At 39.6% G+C, this 20511-nt stretch overlaps 1 protein-coding gene across 5 annotated transcripts in view; it reads left to right on the plus strand.

Moving 5' to 3' along the window:
• LOC122531794 (multidrug resistance protein homolog 49) overlaps window positions 1-20511 on the plus strand; it is a 107235-nt gene that overhangs the window by 74293 nt on the left and 12431 nt on the right. For all 5 annotated transcript variants that reach the window (XM_043660009.1, XM_043660002.1, XM_043660028.1 and 2 more), the window contains 7 exons: window positions 824-1072; window positions 5923-6336; window positions 8413-8836; window positions 12361-12564; window positions 16618-16969; window positions 18136-18366; window positions 18928-19877. In XM_043660009.1, the coding sequence (XP_043515944.1) occupies window positions 824-1072; window positions 5923-6336; window positions 8413-8836; window positions 12361-12564; window positions 16618-16969; window positions 18136-18366; window positions 18928-19877 (2824 nt within the window). The remainder of the gene's footprint in view (window positions 1-823; window positions 1073-5922; window positions 6337-8412; window positions 8837-12360; window positions 12565-16617; window positions 16970-18135; window positions 18367-18927; window positions 19878-20511) is intronic.

The raw sequence follows: 20511 nt of genomic DNA on the forward strand, positions 1-20511 counted from the left end.
TTTATCCGAATTCGAGAAGAAATATTAACTACTGCATTTAAAAAATTGAGAGTGACCTTCATGCCCTGATAGGAAAGCAAATTAACATAAAAGTTTTTTCATGTAAAATCCAACGCTTTATCCGAATTCGGGAAGAAATATCAACTACTGCATTTAAAAAATTGAGAGTGACCTTCATGCCCTGATAGAAAAGCAAAATAACATAAAAGTTTTTTTTATGTAGAATCCAACGCTTTATCCGAATTCGGGAAGAAATATTAGCCATTTAATTCCATTTAAAAAAATTGAAAGTGACCTTCACGCCCTGATAGGAAAGCAAAATAACATAAAAGTTTTTTCATGTAAAATCCAACGCTTTATCCGAATTCGGGAAGAAATATTAGCTATTGCATTTAAAAAATTGAAGGCGACCTTCGTGTCTTGATAAGAACGTAAAATAAAACTGATTACAGTACTATATGTATCCCTGGGAGCCGTGCAACTTCTGTCTGAAACATCTTTTCGTACAACAAATATTTTACGAGTTATTTGATGTCGTCACGTTACGAGACTCACCCTGTATATTTTTAGCGCGTACCGCGACGCGAGAGAGACAGAGAGAGAGAGTCGCGTGCACGCCCCCGCGTGTACTTCCGCCGAGGAGCGTTACACGTTGCACGTTGACGAGAAAATAGATCGCTCGAGGGAAATGTATTATTATAACTGTACGTCTGGTTATCGTTCCGTGTTTCGTAATTCTGCGCTGTGGATATTCCCCGTTTCGACCCGACAAGTTTTCTCGAGAAAACGAACGATTAGGCAAACGAGGCGTTCGTGATTGCAGGGGACCGGAAGCGTCGTACGAAGAGAGGATGAACGCGCTGTACGACGACTCGGTCGCGTTTGGCGTGTCCTCCGCGGCGTTGTCCACCTTCCAGTTCTTCTTCGCCGTGTTCACGGTCGACCTGCTGAACATCGCTGCCTCCAGGCAGATCGTTCGGGTCCGCAAGATGTTCCTGCGCGCCGTTCTCAGACAGGACATGACGTGGTACGACATCAACACATCGACCAACTTCGCCAGCAGGATGACCGAGTAAGTACACCTCGCTCTCTCTCGATCGATAATTCGTTAAAAAGGAGTTGTGGGGGAGGGGAGAAAGGAAAGAAACAAATACAATTAAACTTCGAACTCAATTTCCGTGCGATTCAATTAACAACCCTCGAACGGGGCAGTCCCCCGCGCTCCAATTGAAATTTACTTTGAAATAATTCGAATTTAAATTCGAACGTGATTAAAATTTGAATTTTTAATTCAGTTCTCCTGAATGAGACTGAACGAGCGGGACGCTCGTTCCAATTCGTTCCAAGTCGCGATTGTGTCTGGAAAATGTGTACTCTTGACCCTTTGACGACAGTTACGTTTGTCAGTGTTGTTCTTAGAAAAAAATCTATCGCACTCTATATAGTGTTTTTTTCTACATAAATATGCTTTACATAAACTTTACATAAATATGATCAATAACAATTTCTTTCTCTTGTCAATTCTTGACTGAACTTTCAATTTTAATTGCGTTTGATCTACACCAAATAGATATAAAATTTCTCCTGCATCGTTACAGAATTACACAAATCTTCGACCAGTGTAACTCAATTAATTTAATAGTCCGCTCGAGGATTATTAAAACAGAGATTCTAGGAATGAGAACAACACTCGTGCACGTGATACAACAGTTATCGATTTAATTAATTCAACTAAATTAGTCCACTTGTGAATTAAGACGGAGTTCCAAAGAAAATGTGACAAGCGTTTTGACATTTTCTTTTCGATCTTTTCGCCCAATTCGGACTGCGAACAGTGAAATTTTCATTTCACGCGATATCAGTCGTCAAGGGATCAAATAGCCATATTTTCTCGATCCAGCTTCGGGATGAACACGTATTCTGCCGAGTTCAGCGCGGGTCGCCGAGGAGCAAAGTTGAGGGAACGAGATCTCTGCTCATCAACAGGTGGCCGCTCGCGAAACTCGAAATCCTTGCCCGATACAAAGTCTATCTCTGTTTGCGGTCGCGTTTTCGGGCTGCATAATTATCGAAAAGTCAAGGATGGGGCCAATTAAACCAACGTCGCTCGCGTTCTGAGGCACTTCTCTTGCGCAATCCTTGTGTAACTTATTTCGGGAGCAGGGCTTAACTTATCCTCGGCGCAAGCCGTTTGCAACACCGTGGAAATATCCACGACGTCGCGACGATTTTTCTTCTTCTTCTTCGTCGAAACAACACCGCGCGATTCACGTCATTTTAGATTATTAGAGAGAAGACAATAAACAGTTGTAGAAATCGTAGAAGTCGTAGCATCGCGGTGAAGTGTTCATCGATTCGCACGAACGACCGACTGGCATTCGAAACGATTTGGCACGCGAGCCACATTTATAACGACGATTACGTAAATTTTGTTTACGCTTGATACTCGCAGCTGTCAAGCGACAGAAACACGCTGAATTTTCTTTCCGCGGGACTTTTTTTTTTTTTTTTGTACAGTAGCTTTTAGTAGAAATCTTCGAAATTTCATTAATATCGCGATCTCTGATATTGGTTTCAGTATGAGTATTGTAATAAGTTCGTTTGCACCATAAATGACAGAAATTAATCTGTATCATTTGATAAATTAAGCAACTTTGAAAGTCTCGTTTTTTTAATCAAGCTAATGCATGTGATACGTGTATTTTTCTACGGTCTCTGAATTGTGTAATTTTGATATTCAATTTATGTTTATTGAATAATAAAATATATTTAATTTACCATTAATGTTTCTCCGAATTATTATCAAGTATTGAAACGATTGTTAAATATTTCGATAACACCTGAATGGTTCATCGATCAAAAGTCCAATATTTCCCGCGTAAAGTGATAGTAAATGATTCTTTGACAATTTGGTATTTTAAATATTCTATATTACGTTGTATCTTCAATTTCGTGTCACATTGTGTATATTTTCAATTTCGCATCACATTTGAAATATTTAGCGTTCGTTTTCTCTCTATATACAATTAAAAGTGCTTATCATAAGTATTTTTATTCAACGTGGATGGATTTTATATATATACATTGTTCGTCACATTTTTTACCATGAATATTTAATATTGTCAAAGAACGAAACAGACGAGACGAAAAAATTTATCACAGAACCTAGTTCCTTTCGTGGAAGTCAATTTATACGTCACCGAATATCCAGTGGCGTTATTTTTGACAAATTTTTGTTAACGACAAGCACTTCAAATAATTTCGTAATCGTCGTAAATCACGTTGTATCGAGTTGCGTCAGGTTCGTTCATTTTCCCTGTGTCACGATCTCGTATAAACGAACAACACTTTGTCAACCATTAAAACAGCTATTTCATACCGTGTGGGAGGAATTACAGCAAAGTTCTTCGTACGTTCTTGGGGCAATATTGATTTTTAGCTTAACGCGATTACGCGACAGCCGCGAGCTTGTATTATTGTATCCTAAACGCTGTGTAATCACCCGGAAGTGCCCTAACGCGGCGCCAGTTCTTCATCACGATATTCTACGTAGAGCTGAGAGCGAACAACGTTAGATATAAATGGCAGTGTCACGCATCACCTTGACATTTCCTTTATCTATACGTTGCGCGAGCAATCATCTCGATGCAACGTGCTGCAAACCTATATACCCTCTAGATTCTAATTTTAATTCGATTCGCGATCATTATGAGACTCTCGTTATCCGATTAGCGAGGCGCGAAAACCGTGCGTAACCGTGCCAACGACGATGAAAATTTGTCGATTATTTAAACTGACGTGTAACTTTGTGAAAAAGAGGATCCGTACGGCGAGCCGCTTGATCTGATTTTGTAGCGTGAAACGAGTTCGTTTTTTCGTTCAGCGAATGGAAAAACGAGGGTGCTTAATCTTCAAGAGAATCGCATAGATTTAAACTTGTGTGTAAGAACATTGAGACAATTTTTTTCGTCCTCCGAAGATTGGAGCTGTCCCTTTCAACGATCTCTTGAAACTTGTTGCAACGATATTCTTCTCACCATTTTATCGAACACTGAATATTATCGAGTATTATATAATATCGAAATATAAACCATTTATTGAACATTGAATGGGGTTATAGAAAAAAATTCGAGGAATCATTACGTCTCATTATTTAATTCCAATGTTCCACGTTCAATAAAAATCGTACAACGAGTTTTAAGTAGAGATTATTGTTAAGAGAAAATTCGAACTTTCGAGAGCATGGTAGATTTATAGTTATGAAACACAAGTTGAGAAGCTATGTGATCATCTTCAAAATCTTTAAAATCATTTTCCAAAAGAAAAAAACATCTGATTTTACTTTTGAAGTAAAGACGTTATACGATCCACATTTACGAAGTTACGTATCGACAATTTTTCATCGTCAACTGAAAGTGCAGTTACGTTCGTCGCTGTGTGTGTACCCGTAGATTCTAATTTTAGTTTGATTCACGATTGTTCGATTCGAAGCTCCGGGTAATGGAACGCGAAAGGGGTAAAGTAAATTCGATGGTCGTTCGAGCGTTTCGGGTATTTTCAAGGTGACCTTGCCGTATTGTAGAAGATAAGGCAAACTTTAATTAATTCGCTGAATGGTTGCCCGCGGCCCGCTGTTATTTTCGTCGGATACTTTTGATAGAACATCAAACTATACGAACGTTTCTAATTGAGTGGGTCACCTTGTACAACGACGAGAAGCCTGGCAAACATATCCGACATCTTTGCAAATTTATCCGCGGCCCGAACGTTTAATTTAATCGGGCAAAAATTTGCCCGAGTGAAATCGAGGCCGCGCGTCAGATTTCTTTCGAAAAGTCTTGTGGCTCTGATTTTGCAAAATGAGAAAAATAATCGCGACTGAAGAGTTTTTGTTAGAGACTGAAAATTCTCATTTATTACTACAATTTAATGTGTATAGTGTAAATGTGGAATGCAATTTATATAATTGTATCAGTGTCAATGAAAAATTGCCGACAATTTGAACTGACATAATTTTGTGAAAAAAAAGAAGAGAAAATGATTTTACAACGAATGGGAAAGTGAGGATGCTTCTTTCTCAAAAATTGTAAAGATTCAAACACGTGCAGAAATATTAAAAGATTAAAAAATTCGAAGAAGTCTCCTCTTCACAACGAAATTTATACCTCTTGAAGCTTATTGTACGATTTGTTCTACCACTTTATTAAACGTTGAATATTATGGCCAACCGACAAAAATTCAAGAAATATTTCGTCATTTAACTTTAATGTTCCACGTTCAATAAAATGGTGCAGCAGATCCATCATTATTCTGAAGAATCAACTCTCCTCTTGAAGCTTGTTGTACAATTTTTTTCTCCACCGTTTTATTGAACGTTAAACATTAGGGTTAAATGACGAAAATTCACAATTCAATAAAACTTGTGAAAAAATTGGTACAGTGATTTTTAAGGGATCGTTGTAAAAAGAGAATTTCGATCTTCAAAACCGTGGTGGATCTAGTCATGAAAAAATTTTTTTACCATTTTTACGCACGTTTTGGATTTTTACAATTGTCGAGAAAAAAGTGTCCTCACTCGCTGCATGACGTAAAATCGTTTTCAAAAAAAAAAAGGACGAATACTGTCAAAATTAGAAGCTTCGACCAAATTTTTTCATTTTGTTACGTTCCCCACTGAAAAGAAACATAATGCATTAGGAAATATTATTTCCACCTTTGTCCATGTACGAGTAATCCAGGAATTCGTAAATTTAAACGGCGACCATTTCCTTCCTTTCGGAGAAATTTGATGTTTGGATACAAGCTTGTTTCGCTCAAGAGTTCTCTCAGTCACGAGAAACGAGACCGAAACATCACAGCGCGACATCAAAGCGTGTACTTGAAAGAAGGGGTATAAAAATCGTCGGAAATGTGAAATTGCAGGGACCTGGACAAGATGAAGGACGGCATAGGAGAGAAACTGGGCGTGTTCACGTACTTGATGATCTCCTTCGTCTCTTCTATCATCATATCGTTCGTGTACGGCTGGAAGTTAACGCTTGTGGTGCTGAGTTGCGCGCCAATCATCGTGATAGCCACCGCGGTAGTGGCGAAAGTTCAGAGCTCCCTGACAGCTCAGGAGTTGAACGCTTACGGGAGAGCCGGGACCGTGGCCGAGGAAGTGTTGGGCGCCATCAGGACCGTGATTGCGTTCAACGGCGAGCAGAAGGAAGTGGATAGATACGCGGAGAAGCTGATACCAGCCGAAAAGACCGGAATAAGACGTGGAATGTGGTCGGGCGTCGGCGGTGGCGTGATGTGGTTCATCATATACATCAGCTACGCGGTGGCGTTTTGGTAAGTCTATACATATTATAGTATACTTCGACGAGAGACAAGTGAACCTGTATACATAAATGAGTGCACGTGATCGATGCATGTCGGCTAGGGTCGGTTCCTCGGCGCTGGAAATGTACGAGATCTCGAAATTGTCGAATCGAGTCGGGAATTTAAATATTTCGGGATTATTCGATATTCGAAATAAATTTATATAAATTTATATTATTAATTTATGTAAAATGACTTTTGTCTATAATATAATTGAACATAAATGATATAAAAAGGTAATTTATATTATATATATGTTATTATATATATATATTATATATATTGTATTATATATGTAAGTAAATGATTTATTATACTGGAAAATTTAAAATTTATTTTTCTAATTTTGAAGATTAATAGTTCATTTGACTTAAAATTTTATATATATAGCTAATTAATTATTTTTTAATTCTTTCAAGTTTGCAATTAAAAATTTTGTTAATATAAACTATAATTAAAATTATTTAAAAAATTATGTAGATTCCTGAGTGTATCGAATTTTAACACATTTCAGAATCTACCAACACACTCGAGAAATACCGACTCGATTTGGCATTCTCGCGAAAGAATAATTTAAACAGTTTAAACAGCAAGTAAATTTTATAAATCTGACTTTTTAGAATGGCATAAAAGTCGAAAATTCGAAATTTCGGGATTTCTCGCACACCTCTAACACCTCTAACCTCGCTGTGGGAACTGTAGAATAACGGTAGCAGTCGATCCTTGAGACTCGACCTCAGTGATGGCAAATAGCTGCGATCAAGCACGCGACACGTTTCGTTTATTATATCTACTGTCTCGTCCCGTTGCCGGAAAATGTTTGAACAGTTTTTCGTCTGTACGTTTGCCACGCGTGGTGAAGTATAGACGAAAGGGATGCGAGCATCTCCAGAACAAACGCCTTTGACGCGGGGTGAGCCGGGACAAGTAGGGTGAAAACAGATCAGCCGAGTAATTCCGGCATTGTGTCGGCGGTGTTTTGGGTAAAAGTTGTTTGCTTTAAAAGAGAAACATCATACAAGGATGTGCCTTTGTTTGTCATGCAAAGTGGCTGCCTTGGATACTCTAATTCGATATGAAACGATCTTCTCGCGACTTCCTACCCCTTTCCGTGGCTTCCCTCTTCTCGAGAATGGACGAGGATTTTGACAGATGCGAGGGGATGGCCAGGGGAACGAACACAGATATCGCGGTATTATAGCAAGTAGACTGTGGACTTTTATGCGGATTTTAAGTTACCGTGAACGTTATCGAAGAAATGGAAGCTAAATAAAAAAATTGTTTCTTCTATGCATTGTTATGATTAATATTGAAGAAATGGAACCTAAATAAAAATTGTTTCTCCCATTATATCATATAATTGATAAATATCTTTGGATATTTTACATACTCTTGTATATTACGTGCATTGTGCGCGTTCTTGCATCTTCAAGTTTTCCATAAATGCATAAAAATCCGCAGCCTTATAGTAAAATAAAATGCGCCAATTTTTCAATCGAATAACATAAAGTTGCATTGTCAATATCGAATATAATCTTGATCATAAGATGATTTCTCCATCAATTGCGAGCAATATCGATCTGCATGTGTTACTACTCGCATTGTGTCAGAGTCCGACAAGCAGCCAGAAACGAAATACGTTAATTTTAACTTTTAAAGTGTTCCTTTTGTCTCTGTGCAACAAATTCCAAATTTCTTTTTATCTTTATATATATATATATATCTTTTTGTCTTTTCTATATATATATATATATATATATATGATTTCTATACCTTTATAATATATATATCTATGTCTTTTTATCTTATCTTTATATATATATATATATATATATATTTATTTATTTATTTATTTATTCATCTTTTTATTTTATCTTTATATATATATATATATTCATCTTTTTATCTTTGTAATCTTTGTCCTTTTATCGTCATCTCATTCATCTTTCCATCGTCGTCAAGGGAAAGGAGAGGGAATGTTGAGCGATCGTAAGAAATTCTCCAAATCGCGGCGAGTTTTCAACTTCAACCGTGATCGTTCGACAGGTACGGGGTTCAGTTGATCCTGGACGACAGGCCGAAGGAGGTGAAGGAGTATACCCCGGCAGTGTTGGTGATCGTGTTCTTCGGCGTGCTGGCTGGAGCGCAGAACATGGGTCTGACATCGCCGCATCTCGAGGCGTTCGCGGTGGCGCGCGGCTCGGCCGCAGCGATTTTCCAGGTGCTCGATCGCATTCCAGCGATCGATAGCTTGAGCAACGACGGCCAGAAGCTCCCCTCCGTCACCGGCGAGATCGAGTTCAAGAACGTGCACTTCCAGTATCCAGCACGAAAGGACGTGAAGGTGTTGCAGGGCTTGAACTTGAAGATCAATCGGGGCGAGACGGTGGCGCTGGTCGGTGGATCCGGCTGTGGCAAATCTACCTGCCTTCAGCTGATCCAACGTCTCTACGATCCTTCGAAGGGACAGGCAAGTAAAAAAGAAAAATCCGCGCTCGTTGGATATTGGTGTGATCTTCGCGAGACAAAGATAAATGTTCACTCTGATCTGTTCTTTTATCGAACACTCACAACGATAAATAGCTGATTCAATATTTCTGGAAAATATTTCGAAAAGTTGGTAAAAATTTCGAGAGCGCATGGTACGCGTCAAAACAAGCAAAAGTTTTAATAAACGGAGGTCCAAAAACCATTAGTTTTGACGTTATGGAGATATTATTTTTATTACACAGTCCTTTAATAGATGCACGTGTTGTGTTCGCAGTGATTGGCTCCGGATAGCGACGAAACAGAAAACTATTAAGCCATTGTTACAGCTTCCAAAACAAGAAAGAAAAATCCAACAATTCCAAAACTGGTTTTATAAATTTTTCAAGCGTGTTTGCGAAGACTCTTTTCTTTGTTCGTTTCGACGAGCTACACGCACCTGAGGTTTCACATCAATTTTTCTAAACACACGCTGTATACTATCTTTCAAAATGCAACACCTATCGGCCAGCTCTTAGCTAATTCCTAAAAAAAAAGAAGAGAGAGAGAGAAAAATTCCAAGAGACAGAAAGAAAAATTTAATTCCATACTAAATTTTTGTAATTAGAACGAAGCAAAGGAAATAAGAAAAAAAAAAAAAAAAAAAAAAAAAAAAATACAAGATGTATAGAAAGAAAGGCGTTGGCGTTAATGAGATTCCCTATTGGATTCTCTGCTGTTAATAATTCAGAAAACTGCAACGAGCCAGGTATCTTCGCAGTTGCATTAATTGTACAATAATAATTGGCGCGTTTATCGTACGCGTTGGACCGTGTAACTCTGTTTTCCAGCGGAATTTTACATAATACGCGCGGCCAGCGCCATGAATTTTCTCGTACGGCGAGGATCATAGAGCCGCGTTTTCAATTTGCTCGCGCTCGTCGCGCGAACGGCGGCAATTTATTAAAATGCGCGCGCGCGCGCGCTGGGTATTTTTCCGCGAGCGTTGCGCGCAGAGAACGGTTAATAACCGAGCGCCGAGCCCGCGAATATTTGGCGAAAGTTTGCTCTCCAAATTGCGAAATTACAACGGCGAGTTTTTTCCCACCAGAGAGAGCGCGTACGCGTCGTTACGATTTTTGAACGACCGACATTCGTCTCTACGTTTCTTCCGAGTCGTTTCTCCAAAACGATCTCGATTTCTGTTTCGGGCACGCGGGAAACCGTCGTTTCGCAGTCTGTCAAATCGAGCTCGATTAAGCAGAGGCGTGCAGAGGCGAGGGTGAATTTATTTATCGCGTCCCGGGCTAACAATATCCCGGTCGTGAATATTCCATTATTACATCTGTACTCGCGAACGCGATGGAAATTTACGCGGGGCAAGTTAGAAGCGAGTCTCTCTCTCTCTCTCTCTCTCTCTCTCTCTCGCAGCGGGACGCAGGCGGTCGAGCTTTCTCAGTAGCAAAAGTTTTACGATCCCCGCGCGTTTCTGCGTTTCTGCGTTTGTCGCTGTTTCCTCTCGCTGTCGAAAATATTGCGCCATATATTCAGTTAGCTTTTGAATGCGTTCTCTCTCTCTCTCTCTCTCTCTTCCTTTTTTCCATTTGTTTGCCATTTATGCCGATAAAAAAAAGCTTTTGCCTTTTAACACTAGAACAACCAAATCCATCAACCTGACGGATCGCAGATTTTTTTTTTTTTTGTTTTGCAATCACCTTTGTCAAAATTAACATTGATATTTTGTTCAGACGGAAACGTATTTGTACAGATCTATTTATTTTAACACTTTAACGATCGGAAAACCTATTAATCGGCTGTTTACTGCCAACGCTTGTCAACCATGAGTTTATTTATTGGTGTTTAGCAATTTTAAAGATCATGAACATATACTTCATATAGAGAAGAATATCCAAGTTTGACAGTCTGGAAAGATTATCAAATTTTAGAAAATAGAAACTTGTGAATATAGTAACCAGTGAGAGTAAAAGACAATATAGGCGACATACATCACTCTTTACAAGTAACATTAAAAATTTACCTGTTTGCTGAAAATCATTACATTGAAATTTAACGTGTTTTATAAATAATTGTTTAGAAATGTTTCTACACGAAATAAATATTACATAACACTAATGTCGTGAAAATTGAAAATTTTATTAAATTTCGTTACACTATAATAAGAGCACTCTCACGAATATTGATTGAAAAGTTGTACAGATGCTTACATTCCCGCGCGATAGCCGAAATCAAGACGGTCTTCAGTTTGCGTAATAAGTTCAATCACCGAGTAAAGTCGGTGTTAATTATTATCATTTGAATTACATGCAGAATATTTTGATTATTGAATTAATGATTTAGGTGCAGAATATCTTGATACGTATCGAAAATCAGTTAACACGTTAAGCGCGGCGTCAGTCCCCGGGGATTGACAGCGAACTTTCCGTTTAGGGGGCGTCAGTCCCTGAGCATTGACAGTGAACTTTTCGTTTGGTCGGCGTCTGTCCGTGGGACCAGCAGAATCAAAGTTAAAATAAAAATAATTTTTTTTTCGTAATTTTGTAATTTTAATGGAGTTTATTGAAACATTCTAAACAAAAATAATGTTTGCCTTTACACGTATTACAAAAAGTAATATTACGTGTCTTTATAGAATCGATTGTCTTTTGAAGTGAACTTTTCGTTTGGTCGGTGTCTGTCCGTGGGACTAGCAGAATCAAGGTTGAAATAAAAATAATTTTTTTGTAATTTTGTAATTTTAACGGAGTTTATTGAAACATTTTAAACAAAAATAAGGTTTGTCTTTACAGGTATTACAAAACGTAATATTTCGTGCCTTTATAGAATCGATTGTCTTTTGAAGTGAACTTTTCGTTTGGTCGGCGTCTGTCCGTGGGACCAGCAGGATCAAGGTTGAAATAAAAATAATTTTTTTTTCGTAATTTTGTAATTTTAACGGAGTTTATTGAAACATTCTAAACAAAAATAATGTTTCCCTTTACACGTATTACAAAAAGTAATATTACGTGTCTTTATAGAATCGATTGTCTTTTGAAGTGAACTTTTCGTTTGGTCGGCGTCTGTCCGTGGGACCAGCAGAATCAAGATTGAAATAAAAATAATTTTTTTTTCGTAATTTTGTAATTTTAACGGAGTTTATTGAAACATTCTAAACAAAAATAATGTTTCCCTTTACACGTATTACAAAAAGTAATATTACGTGTCTTTATAGAANCCGATTGTCTTTTGAAAGTGGCCTTCTAACATGTACTTCTAATCTCAATGTTTAGTCTATAATTTGTATACTTTTGCATTGGCTGCGCCATTCCCAAACAAAAAGTGAAACAACGATATTTAGTATGTTTATACCCTGTAAACACTCGTACGATCGCCGCCTGAACGAAAAGCGCGGCAAAATCAGCTCTACGCTCAACGTATTAAGTTAAATTCACAACGACGTATTTTTTTCACCTCCCCATGTCTACGACGCTTCTCACGAGGATCACGCGTCGATCTCTCTGTTCGAAACAGGTCCTGCTGGACGGAGTGGAAGTGTCGAAGCTGAACGTCCAGTGGCTACGCTCGCACATAGGCGTGGTCGGCCAGGAGCCGGTGCTCTTTGACACAACGATACGGGAGAATATCCGGTACGGAAATGACAGCATTACCGAGGAGGAGATGATCAAAGCCGCGAAGGAAGCGAATGCTCACGACTTCATCAGTAAACTGCCCGAGGTGAGTGGCTTCTCCAGCCCGTTCCAACCCTCCTCTCCAACGCGTGAGCCGGATTTCAGTTTCCTTTTCAGTTCTCGTTTCGCGCCGATTGATTCGGTCTCACTTTTCACCAGCTTGATGGTTTCTATCCTCTGCCGAACCTCTAGGCGTACGTGCGAAAGATCTCCTTGCTCTGGAGCGCCACCGGGGCTTTTCGTCCCGACGGCTCCCTAGAATCTCTCGCACAAAGGCCCCTCTAATTAAAATTGTGTCCCGAGGACCGTGAACTCGCTTGGAATTTTAATATCCTCTTTGCGCGTGCTCTCGTTCGTCCGGATCTATCTCGTTGATCGCCAGACTGGCGACGATCTCGGCTAACGAGTGACCTGCGAGTGGTGAAAAATGATAATTTTTTTTTTTTTTTTTTTTTTTTTTTTTTTTTGGTAATTAACACTAGAACTACTGGAACGTGGCCATAAATGGCCGGGCCAATTTATAATTTTCAGACAGTTAGACATTTTTACAGGCGTGGAACGATTTGTGTGTTTTGAAAGATTTAAATAATTCTTTTCGTGAAATATATAAACTGATAAAGTTGTGTCATAAAGTTTCTCTATTTTGTTTCGAATTCAGTGTCTCTGATGGAAATCTTGCGCTTCAATCGGTAGTATTTCTGTTAAAAATTCACACACTCGCAGTTCGTTTCACTCGGCGTGTTTCGTTTGATCTGAATGATAGAGCAAGTTTCCGAGATCGATTTGGAAATTTTTTGAATCTGAAATTTCGAAACTCTTTGGATCGATGATTAATGAATGCAAATCTGACGCGATGTAACAAGCCTATTTAGGAAGATCGAAAAGATAATCGCCAGATAAGGGCGATCATTATCCTGACTTGACAAGCAAAATCCTTCTTAACATTGTATCTAATATAATCCTCGTAAACTATGTCTCTCTTATATGTCACACAATGGACTGTCCGTTTAAGCCATTTGGAATTTTCATTGTAAAACGAAATTTTTTTTAGAAATTTGTCATGTATTTACGTCTTGATGACATGTATACCGCGTTTATCGTGCACGATTGTCTGTCAAGGCCAACGGGAACTTCAACAAGAAGAAATCTGTAAAATTTGTCATCGAAATAATGTTAAAAAGTTTGATTCACAATTGGCAAACAACTGTACCGTAATAATGGTAACATTCCATTAACAATTGTTCCGATAAACCGTATTTATGTTTACCACGTTTCAACGAAATTCGTGAAAGTACGTGTTTGCGATTGTAAGCAAATTATTATTGTTTCATTATCATTTAGTATTATCGTAACAATTGCAGGAGCACGCGACTTGCGCGATAGAGTAAACGTTCAACCATGTGTTTGGTAAAATAATTAAATTTGTTGCTTTGTTCTGTAAAATTGCAATTATGGTTTCTGCTGGCTGTTATAAACATTGCACGACTCGTGCCTCAGAAGCAAAAACTATCGGTCGCGATAGCGTGGAAAATAAATCAAAAATCGACGCAATTCGATTCGCTGCAATTAACAACTAATGAGTCAATTTTGTCAATATCTACCCGCGATATCCAACGAGTCGTTCAAATCTGACAAATTACGATCATGCGAGTGACGTTCGTTGTCGGTGGTTGTCGTTGTGCTTGGCTATCACGTGTAACACCAGGTTGACCGTGAGTAATTCAGGTGGTCGCGACGCGTTAACAATAGTCTCAGGTGTGGGCGACGAGCCGCGAAACACGCGTGCAAACAGACGATAAAACACCGGTTAAACCGGTGCCCGGGCAAATAACAGTATCCCAGATTACGGCCGCGTCAACGATTAGGCGTTTATTACCGAATTATCGGCAGGTGAATCCGATGCTCGCGATGGTTTCATCCGCGTGTTTCTCACCGCGTTTACTCACCGCGTCGGTGCGCGTGTGGCCACGTGCGTGCGTGCGTGCGTGCGTGCATTGTTCCTCGCGATGCGTTTAGAACCGCGTAACGATCCGCGGCAACAAACGGGCCAGACATTTTCCAGTTTATGGAGGAGCCCCCGCGCAGTTTATTTTACGGATCGATGCGCCGCGCGATCGCGCACGTGAAATTTTATCCGGCAAAAGTGGCCATCGCCACGTTTCGCACACGCACGCACGTTGACGAACGAACGTTGTCGAGTTATGTAAATGGAACGTTTTGCTACCACGTCGGATACGTTCTGATATTTTTCGGCAAATTATTTATGTATTTAAGAGACAATCTAGCAGTAAAGTGTACAATATAATATAAATATAATATAAACTATACAATATACTATAACTGAACTATAAACTATAATAATGTACTATAATATAGTATAATAATATACTATAAACTATACACTATAGACTAATAAATGATATATTATAAAATAATATAGTATATAACTATAATAAATAATATACTATAAACTATATTATAGTATATAACTATAACTATATAGTTTAAACTATAGTATATTATATATTAAACTAGTATAAACTATAATATAAACTATATAATATAATATAGTAGTAATAAACTGGCTCGTGAAAGTATTCTGTAAATGTTACAGAAAAGTTTGTTTTTTTTGAATATTTTATTTGAAATTCTATGAGAATTAAATTGCGCGGAATATTCGTGGACTTTCGATGATGATCCTTTGCAAGAGGTATTACGAGTTAAGCCGAGAAGACACATATGACAATAGTAATATCATAAATGTATTGTCAAGAAGTAGAAAAGATTGAGGACACGATCATTCACAGACTGACTCGCGAAAGTACTCGAATATTGTATTTATAGAAAGTTTTTTACTTTTTTGAAACGTTTTGCTTGAAGTGCATCGAGAATTAAATTGCACCTGGGATGTTATCTCATATCCTAGACTCTGAGGATCAAGAATAATTCTTTTATAAGAATTATTATAAATTGAAACAATATAAATATATGAATTGTAATATATATATTATATTTTTAATTCATTAATTTTAATTCATATATTAAAATTATATTCTTGTAAGAAATTATAAATTAAAACGATATATGTATATATATACATCGATTATTATAAATTAAAACGATATATATATCGAAGAAGGAAATTGACAAGTCAAAATAAAAATATCGTCGGTTTATTTTAACCTAGGATTTCGTTGTCCGACGTGGGAAACAAGAAGAACGATGATTAAAATGCGTTACGATCGGTGGTGCGAAGTGGCGCGGCTCGTAAATTTATTAGATCTCAACGCGGTACATATTCACCGTAGATGCGTGATCTCGTAGTTTCGTTAATTAAATAATCGTTGTTTCGAACCGCGGAAACCGCGATGGCCTCTTCCACGAGTAATCGAACAAGCAAATGGATCGCGAACACTGCTGCCTCGATAATTATCACGTAACTTGGACGTGATTATAACCAAAATCAGTTTTCTTCAATTTCCATTAACTCTCCTTCCATGTTTCGTTAACAATCGATAACTATTGACGACTGTAACCAAAAACAGGTTTCTTCAATTTCCATTAATTCTCCTTCCAAATTAAACGCAAGTCCTGCACATGTTCTTCATTAAAATTAGAGGTTTATCTGAAGACTTCTTTTTAATTAATTGTTGTTTCAAACCACAGATGACGCGAGTAATTAAACAGTCAAATGTTTCGTTAACAATCGATAACCATTGGCGACTGTAACCAAAAACAGGTTTCTTCAATTTCCATTAATTCTCCTTCCAAATTAAACGCAAGTCCTGCACGTGTCGTTCATTAAAATTAGAGCTTTATCTGAAGACTTTTTTTTAATTAATTGTTGTTTCAAACCACAGAGTACGCGATGGCCTCCACGAGTAAGCAAACAGACAAATGTTTCGTTAATAATCGATAACTATTGGCGACTGTAACCAAAAATAGGTTTCTTCAATTTCCATTAATTCTCCTTTCTATCCGCCGGAATTTAATTTCGATTAAAATTATAATTTCTTCCGCAACATTGAGCTCTCGTTAAGGAGACGTAGAACGTGTTATTTTCATCAAATGTTGAATGTTTGTTCGGTGTTTGTCGCAGGCGTACGACAGTCCCGTTGGCGAGAGAGGATCGCAACTGTCCGGTGGACAGAAGCAGAGGATCGCGATCGCTCGGGCTTTGGTCAGACGACCGGCCATACTTTTGCTGGACGAAGCGACGTCCGCTTTGGATCTTCATAGCGAGGCCACTGTGCAGAGAGCTTTGGACGCGGCGTCAAAGGGCAGGACGACGATCGTTGTCACTCACCGACTGTCGACAATTACCAATGCCGATAGGATAGTGTTTATAAAGGAAGGCCAGGTGGTTGAACAGGGCACGCATGAGGAACTACTCGCCCTTGGGAATCATTACTACGGATTGGTCTCTGCCGACGCCAGTGCCACTGCCAGAGGTAAACTTGCTTTTGATCTTCACTTTGTCCATCGATTTAGTCAATTCAATTTATTATATTTGCCTTTAATTTATCATTCGAATCGGGTTACACGAGTTTTCAACACGATTTTCGATAGTTTGGTAAAAATATGTTCCGTCAGACAGAAGTTGATCTTTGTATCAGCTACAAACTGCAATTGCAAGTCGTTGAACCAGAGATCGAACCAGGTTATATACTATTTGAAACACAGAACCTTCTTGGAAAATATTCTTACGTTGCAAGTCCTTAGACAAGCAAACGTTCTTAAAAATATAAGGACTTGTGAAGTATAAAAATGAAAATTTGTCTGTCGGAGGTGCAGATAATTTGTTCAATTCGACATTGATGTAAATACCATTCAACGAATAGTACTCAGAAAAATAGTACTATAAACATGGACTTAATTAAATGTTCTGAAATAACTTGTTTCCATGGAACATTGCTCGAAAGTGTAATACTTCTTACATGTGAAAATGGCAATGCATTTACCATAAAAATTCTACAAGAACAGAGAGATATTTTTTCACACGAAGTTCGAGTATCAGTTACAACGGCGTCAAATTAAAAATATCGTACGCGCCATTGAAACAAGTCGAGGGGACTTTGACAAAAACAATTTTCTGATAGTTGCAATTTGTAGCTGATGCGAAACTGACCGAGTTTTCGTCCTACATTGTTCGAGCTTGAAAAGAGTTCATGTGCAATCGATAGTTTGAATATTCTGTGCATTTTATATGGATCGTTTATTCTGAAAGTGGTGCAAGTCCAATTTTTGTGGAACGAAAAATTTACATATTGGTACTTTAGCGTGAACTTTTAGCGTGAACTTTTCACTTGGAAACAGTTTATAACTTCAATCTTCAAATGTTCATATCAGTTGAAATTTCGTTGCTGAAATTGCCGAATACAAATGACTGATAATTGCAAAAGCAAAAATTCTTCAATATCTTCAAATAAAAGAGAATGGACTTTTAGAATAAATAGTTCGTGCAATTGTATTGTCGTTATTTGCCAAACAGGAATAAAGTGAGAGTATTTTCTAGTAAAGTGAGAGTAGTTTCTTTAAAGTAAAAGTAATTTGGTATTTTCCTTCTCTCAACATCGAACGGAATGACGTTACGCGTTGGTGTCGATTGAATTTCCAGCGAAAGCGACGGCCTCGGCGGCAAAGACAGTGACCGCAGCCATACCGAAGCAGCAGAAGCCACCGTTGAAGAGGCAATTCTCCACACTGTCGATGCACTCTCATCGGCTGTCGTTAGCTGGCGCATCGGAGAGCTCGGTGAACCAACTGGAAGAACACGAGAAGCCGTACGACGCACCAATGATGAGGATATTCGCTCTCAATAAACCGGAATGGCCTTACAATATAATCGGTATAATTGACACGTTTACGTATTCGTTCAACAATTCTTTCCTCGATCTCTCCTTCACATCTACGACCCGGAGGCGATGAATTTCTTGTACAGCTCAATCTCCTGTTTTTCCACCGTGAAAATTAGTTTCTCCTCTGTTCCGCAACGAGCTACACAAACTACGTTTCCCTATCTTTCTTTAACTTTAACAGTTGCAGTAAAAAAACAATTTATACGTACGCATATATACCTAACGCGAGTACCGCGTTACGACTACGACACTCTCGACGTAGTGGAGGGGAGATCGACGCAGTGGAGGGGATAGCACTAGCGACACCTAGCGAGGAAAAGTAGGGGCAAGTGCCGCCAGTTAGCCATCTCTGCTTCAACCAATTCTCTTACATCGCATAATTATTCCAATTCCAATTATCCAAATTCGTTGGCGAAAATTAACGAAAATCAACAAAATTCTCATTTCCATTGTTTCAAAGCGAAACTAACTGACTCTGACGCCGAGCAAAAGTATGCAACTTTCGAGAGAAGATGAAAGAAATGAAAAAGGAAAATCTCGATATATTTCAGGATGTCTAGCGGCAGCAATCGTGGGCGCCTCGTTCCCAGCGTTCGCCGTTCTATTCGGCGAGGTGTACTACGTGCTGGGTCTCCAAGACGACGAGGAGGTACGCCGCGAGACCGTCAACTTCTCCATTCTGTTCCTGATAGTCGGCGTGGTCACCGGACTGGGCACCTTCCTGCAGATGTACATGTTCGGCCTGGCGGGCGTGCGTATGACCACGAGGATCAGGAAGATGACGTTCGCGGCGATGCTGCGGCAGGAGATGGGCTGGTACGACGAGGACACGAACAGCGTGGGCGCGTTGTGCGCCAGGCTGTCCTCGGACGCCGGCGCCGTGCAAGGCGCGACAGGCACGCGTGTCGGCGCGATCCTTCAGGCACTGTCCACCTTGGTCCTCGGGATCGGATTGTCCATGTATTACACCTGGAAGATGACGTTGGTCTCCGTGGTCTCGATACCTCTGGTGTTGGCCGCGGTGTTCTTCGAGGCGAGGGTGATGAGCGGCCAAGGTTTGCAAGAGAAGAAGAAGATGGAGGCAGCGACGAGGATCGCCATAGAGGCGATCTCCAACATTCGTACGGTGGCCAGCCTCGGGAAGGAGGAGGCATTCTTGGAGCGTTACTGCGTGGAGCTGGAACACGTGGCGAAGGCGACGAGGATCAGGAACAGACTGCGAGGACTGGTGTTCTCGTGCGGCCAGACAACGCCGTTCTTCGGCTACGCTCTGAGTCTCTATTACGGCGGCGCGTTGGTGGCTAGGGAGGGGTTGAGCTATCAGAACGTGATCAAAGTGTCGGAGGCGTTGATCTTCGGGTCTTGGATGCTGGGCCAGGCCTTAGCCTTCGCGCCTAATTTCAACACCGCTAAGATCTCTGCCGGAAGGATATTCAAGCTCTTGGACAGAGTGCCAGAGATCACCTCGCCGCCGGATTCGGAAGACAAAGATCTGGATTGGGTGAGTGGGACGGTTCTATTCTCGATCGAGTAGACTTGATATTTGTCGAACGTCAGCGAAGTATGGTCGCGCGGCTGATTATTGTTATTATCGACACTTGGCTAGTTTAGTTTATATAAAGTATAGGGGAAGACTGGCAGAACTGACCGAATCGTCAAATTTCGACGTTTCATTACGGGTGTTTAGCAAAGCGTTGAATTTATGACATACTGACAGCGACGTAGCCGCCGGGTATGCGCGTTAATTACGCTCAAAACCCGGGCAACCATGTTTGATCAGGGTTGCGACCGCCTCTCTAGAATTCCAAACCGTTTAACGGAGCGATACGAAATAAACGACGCGGATGTTTCGAATTCGCGCTACCCAAACGCTCGTTACGTATGACTCGTTTCACTGGCAAACAGCTATGACGCATTCTCTTAAATCAATTTTCTTATTCCTCTCTCTCTTTGGTGCGAATCGTCGGAAACGATATCTCGCGATATCTTTGTAAATTAACGCGAGTGATCATTTCCGTGGACGATGACTCGGAGAGTTGGACGAAACATTAAGAGCTCGTTTGTACGATTACGATTCTCTGTCGAATTTTCTTTGTAGAGAAAAATTTCACGGTGAGAATTGAAATCGAATGTTC

Source organism: Frieseomelitta varia, unplaced genomic scaffold, assembly GCF_011392965.1.
Source record: "Frieseomelitta varia isolate USP_RPSP 00005682 unplaced genomic scaffold, Fvar_1.2 scaffold_139, whole genome shotgun sequence".
In the NCBI taxonomy this organism is placed as follows: Eukaryota; Metazoa; Arthropoda; class Insecta; order Hymenoptera; family Apidae; genus Frieseomelitta; species Frieseomelitta varia.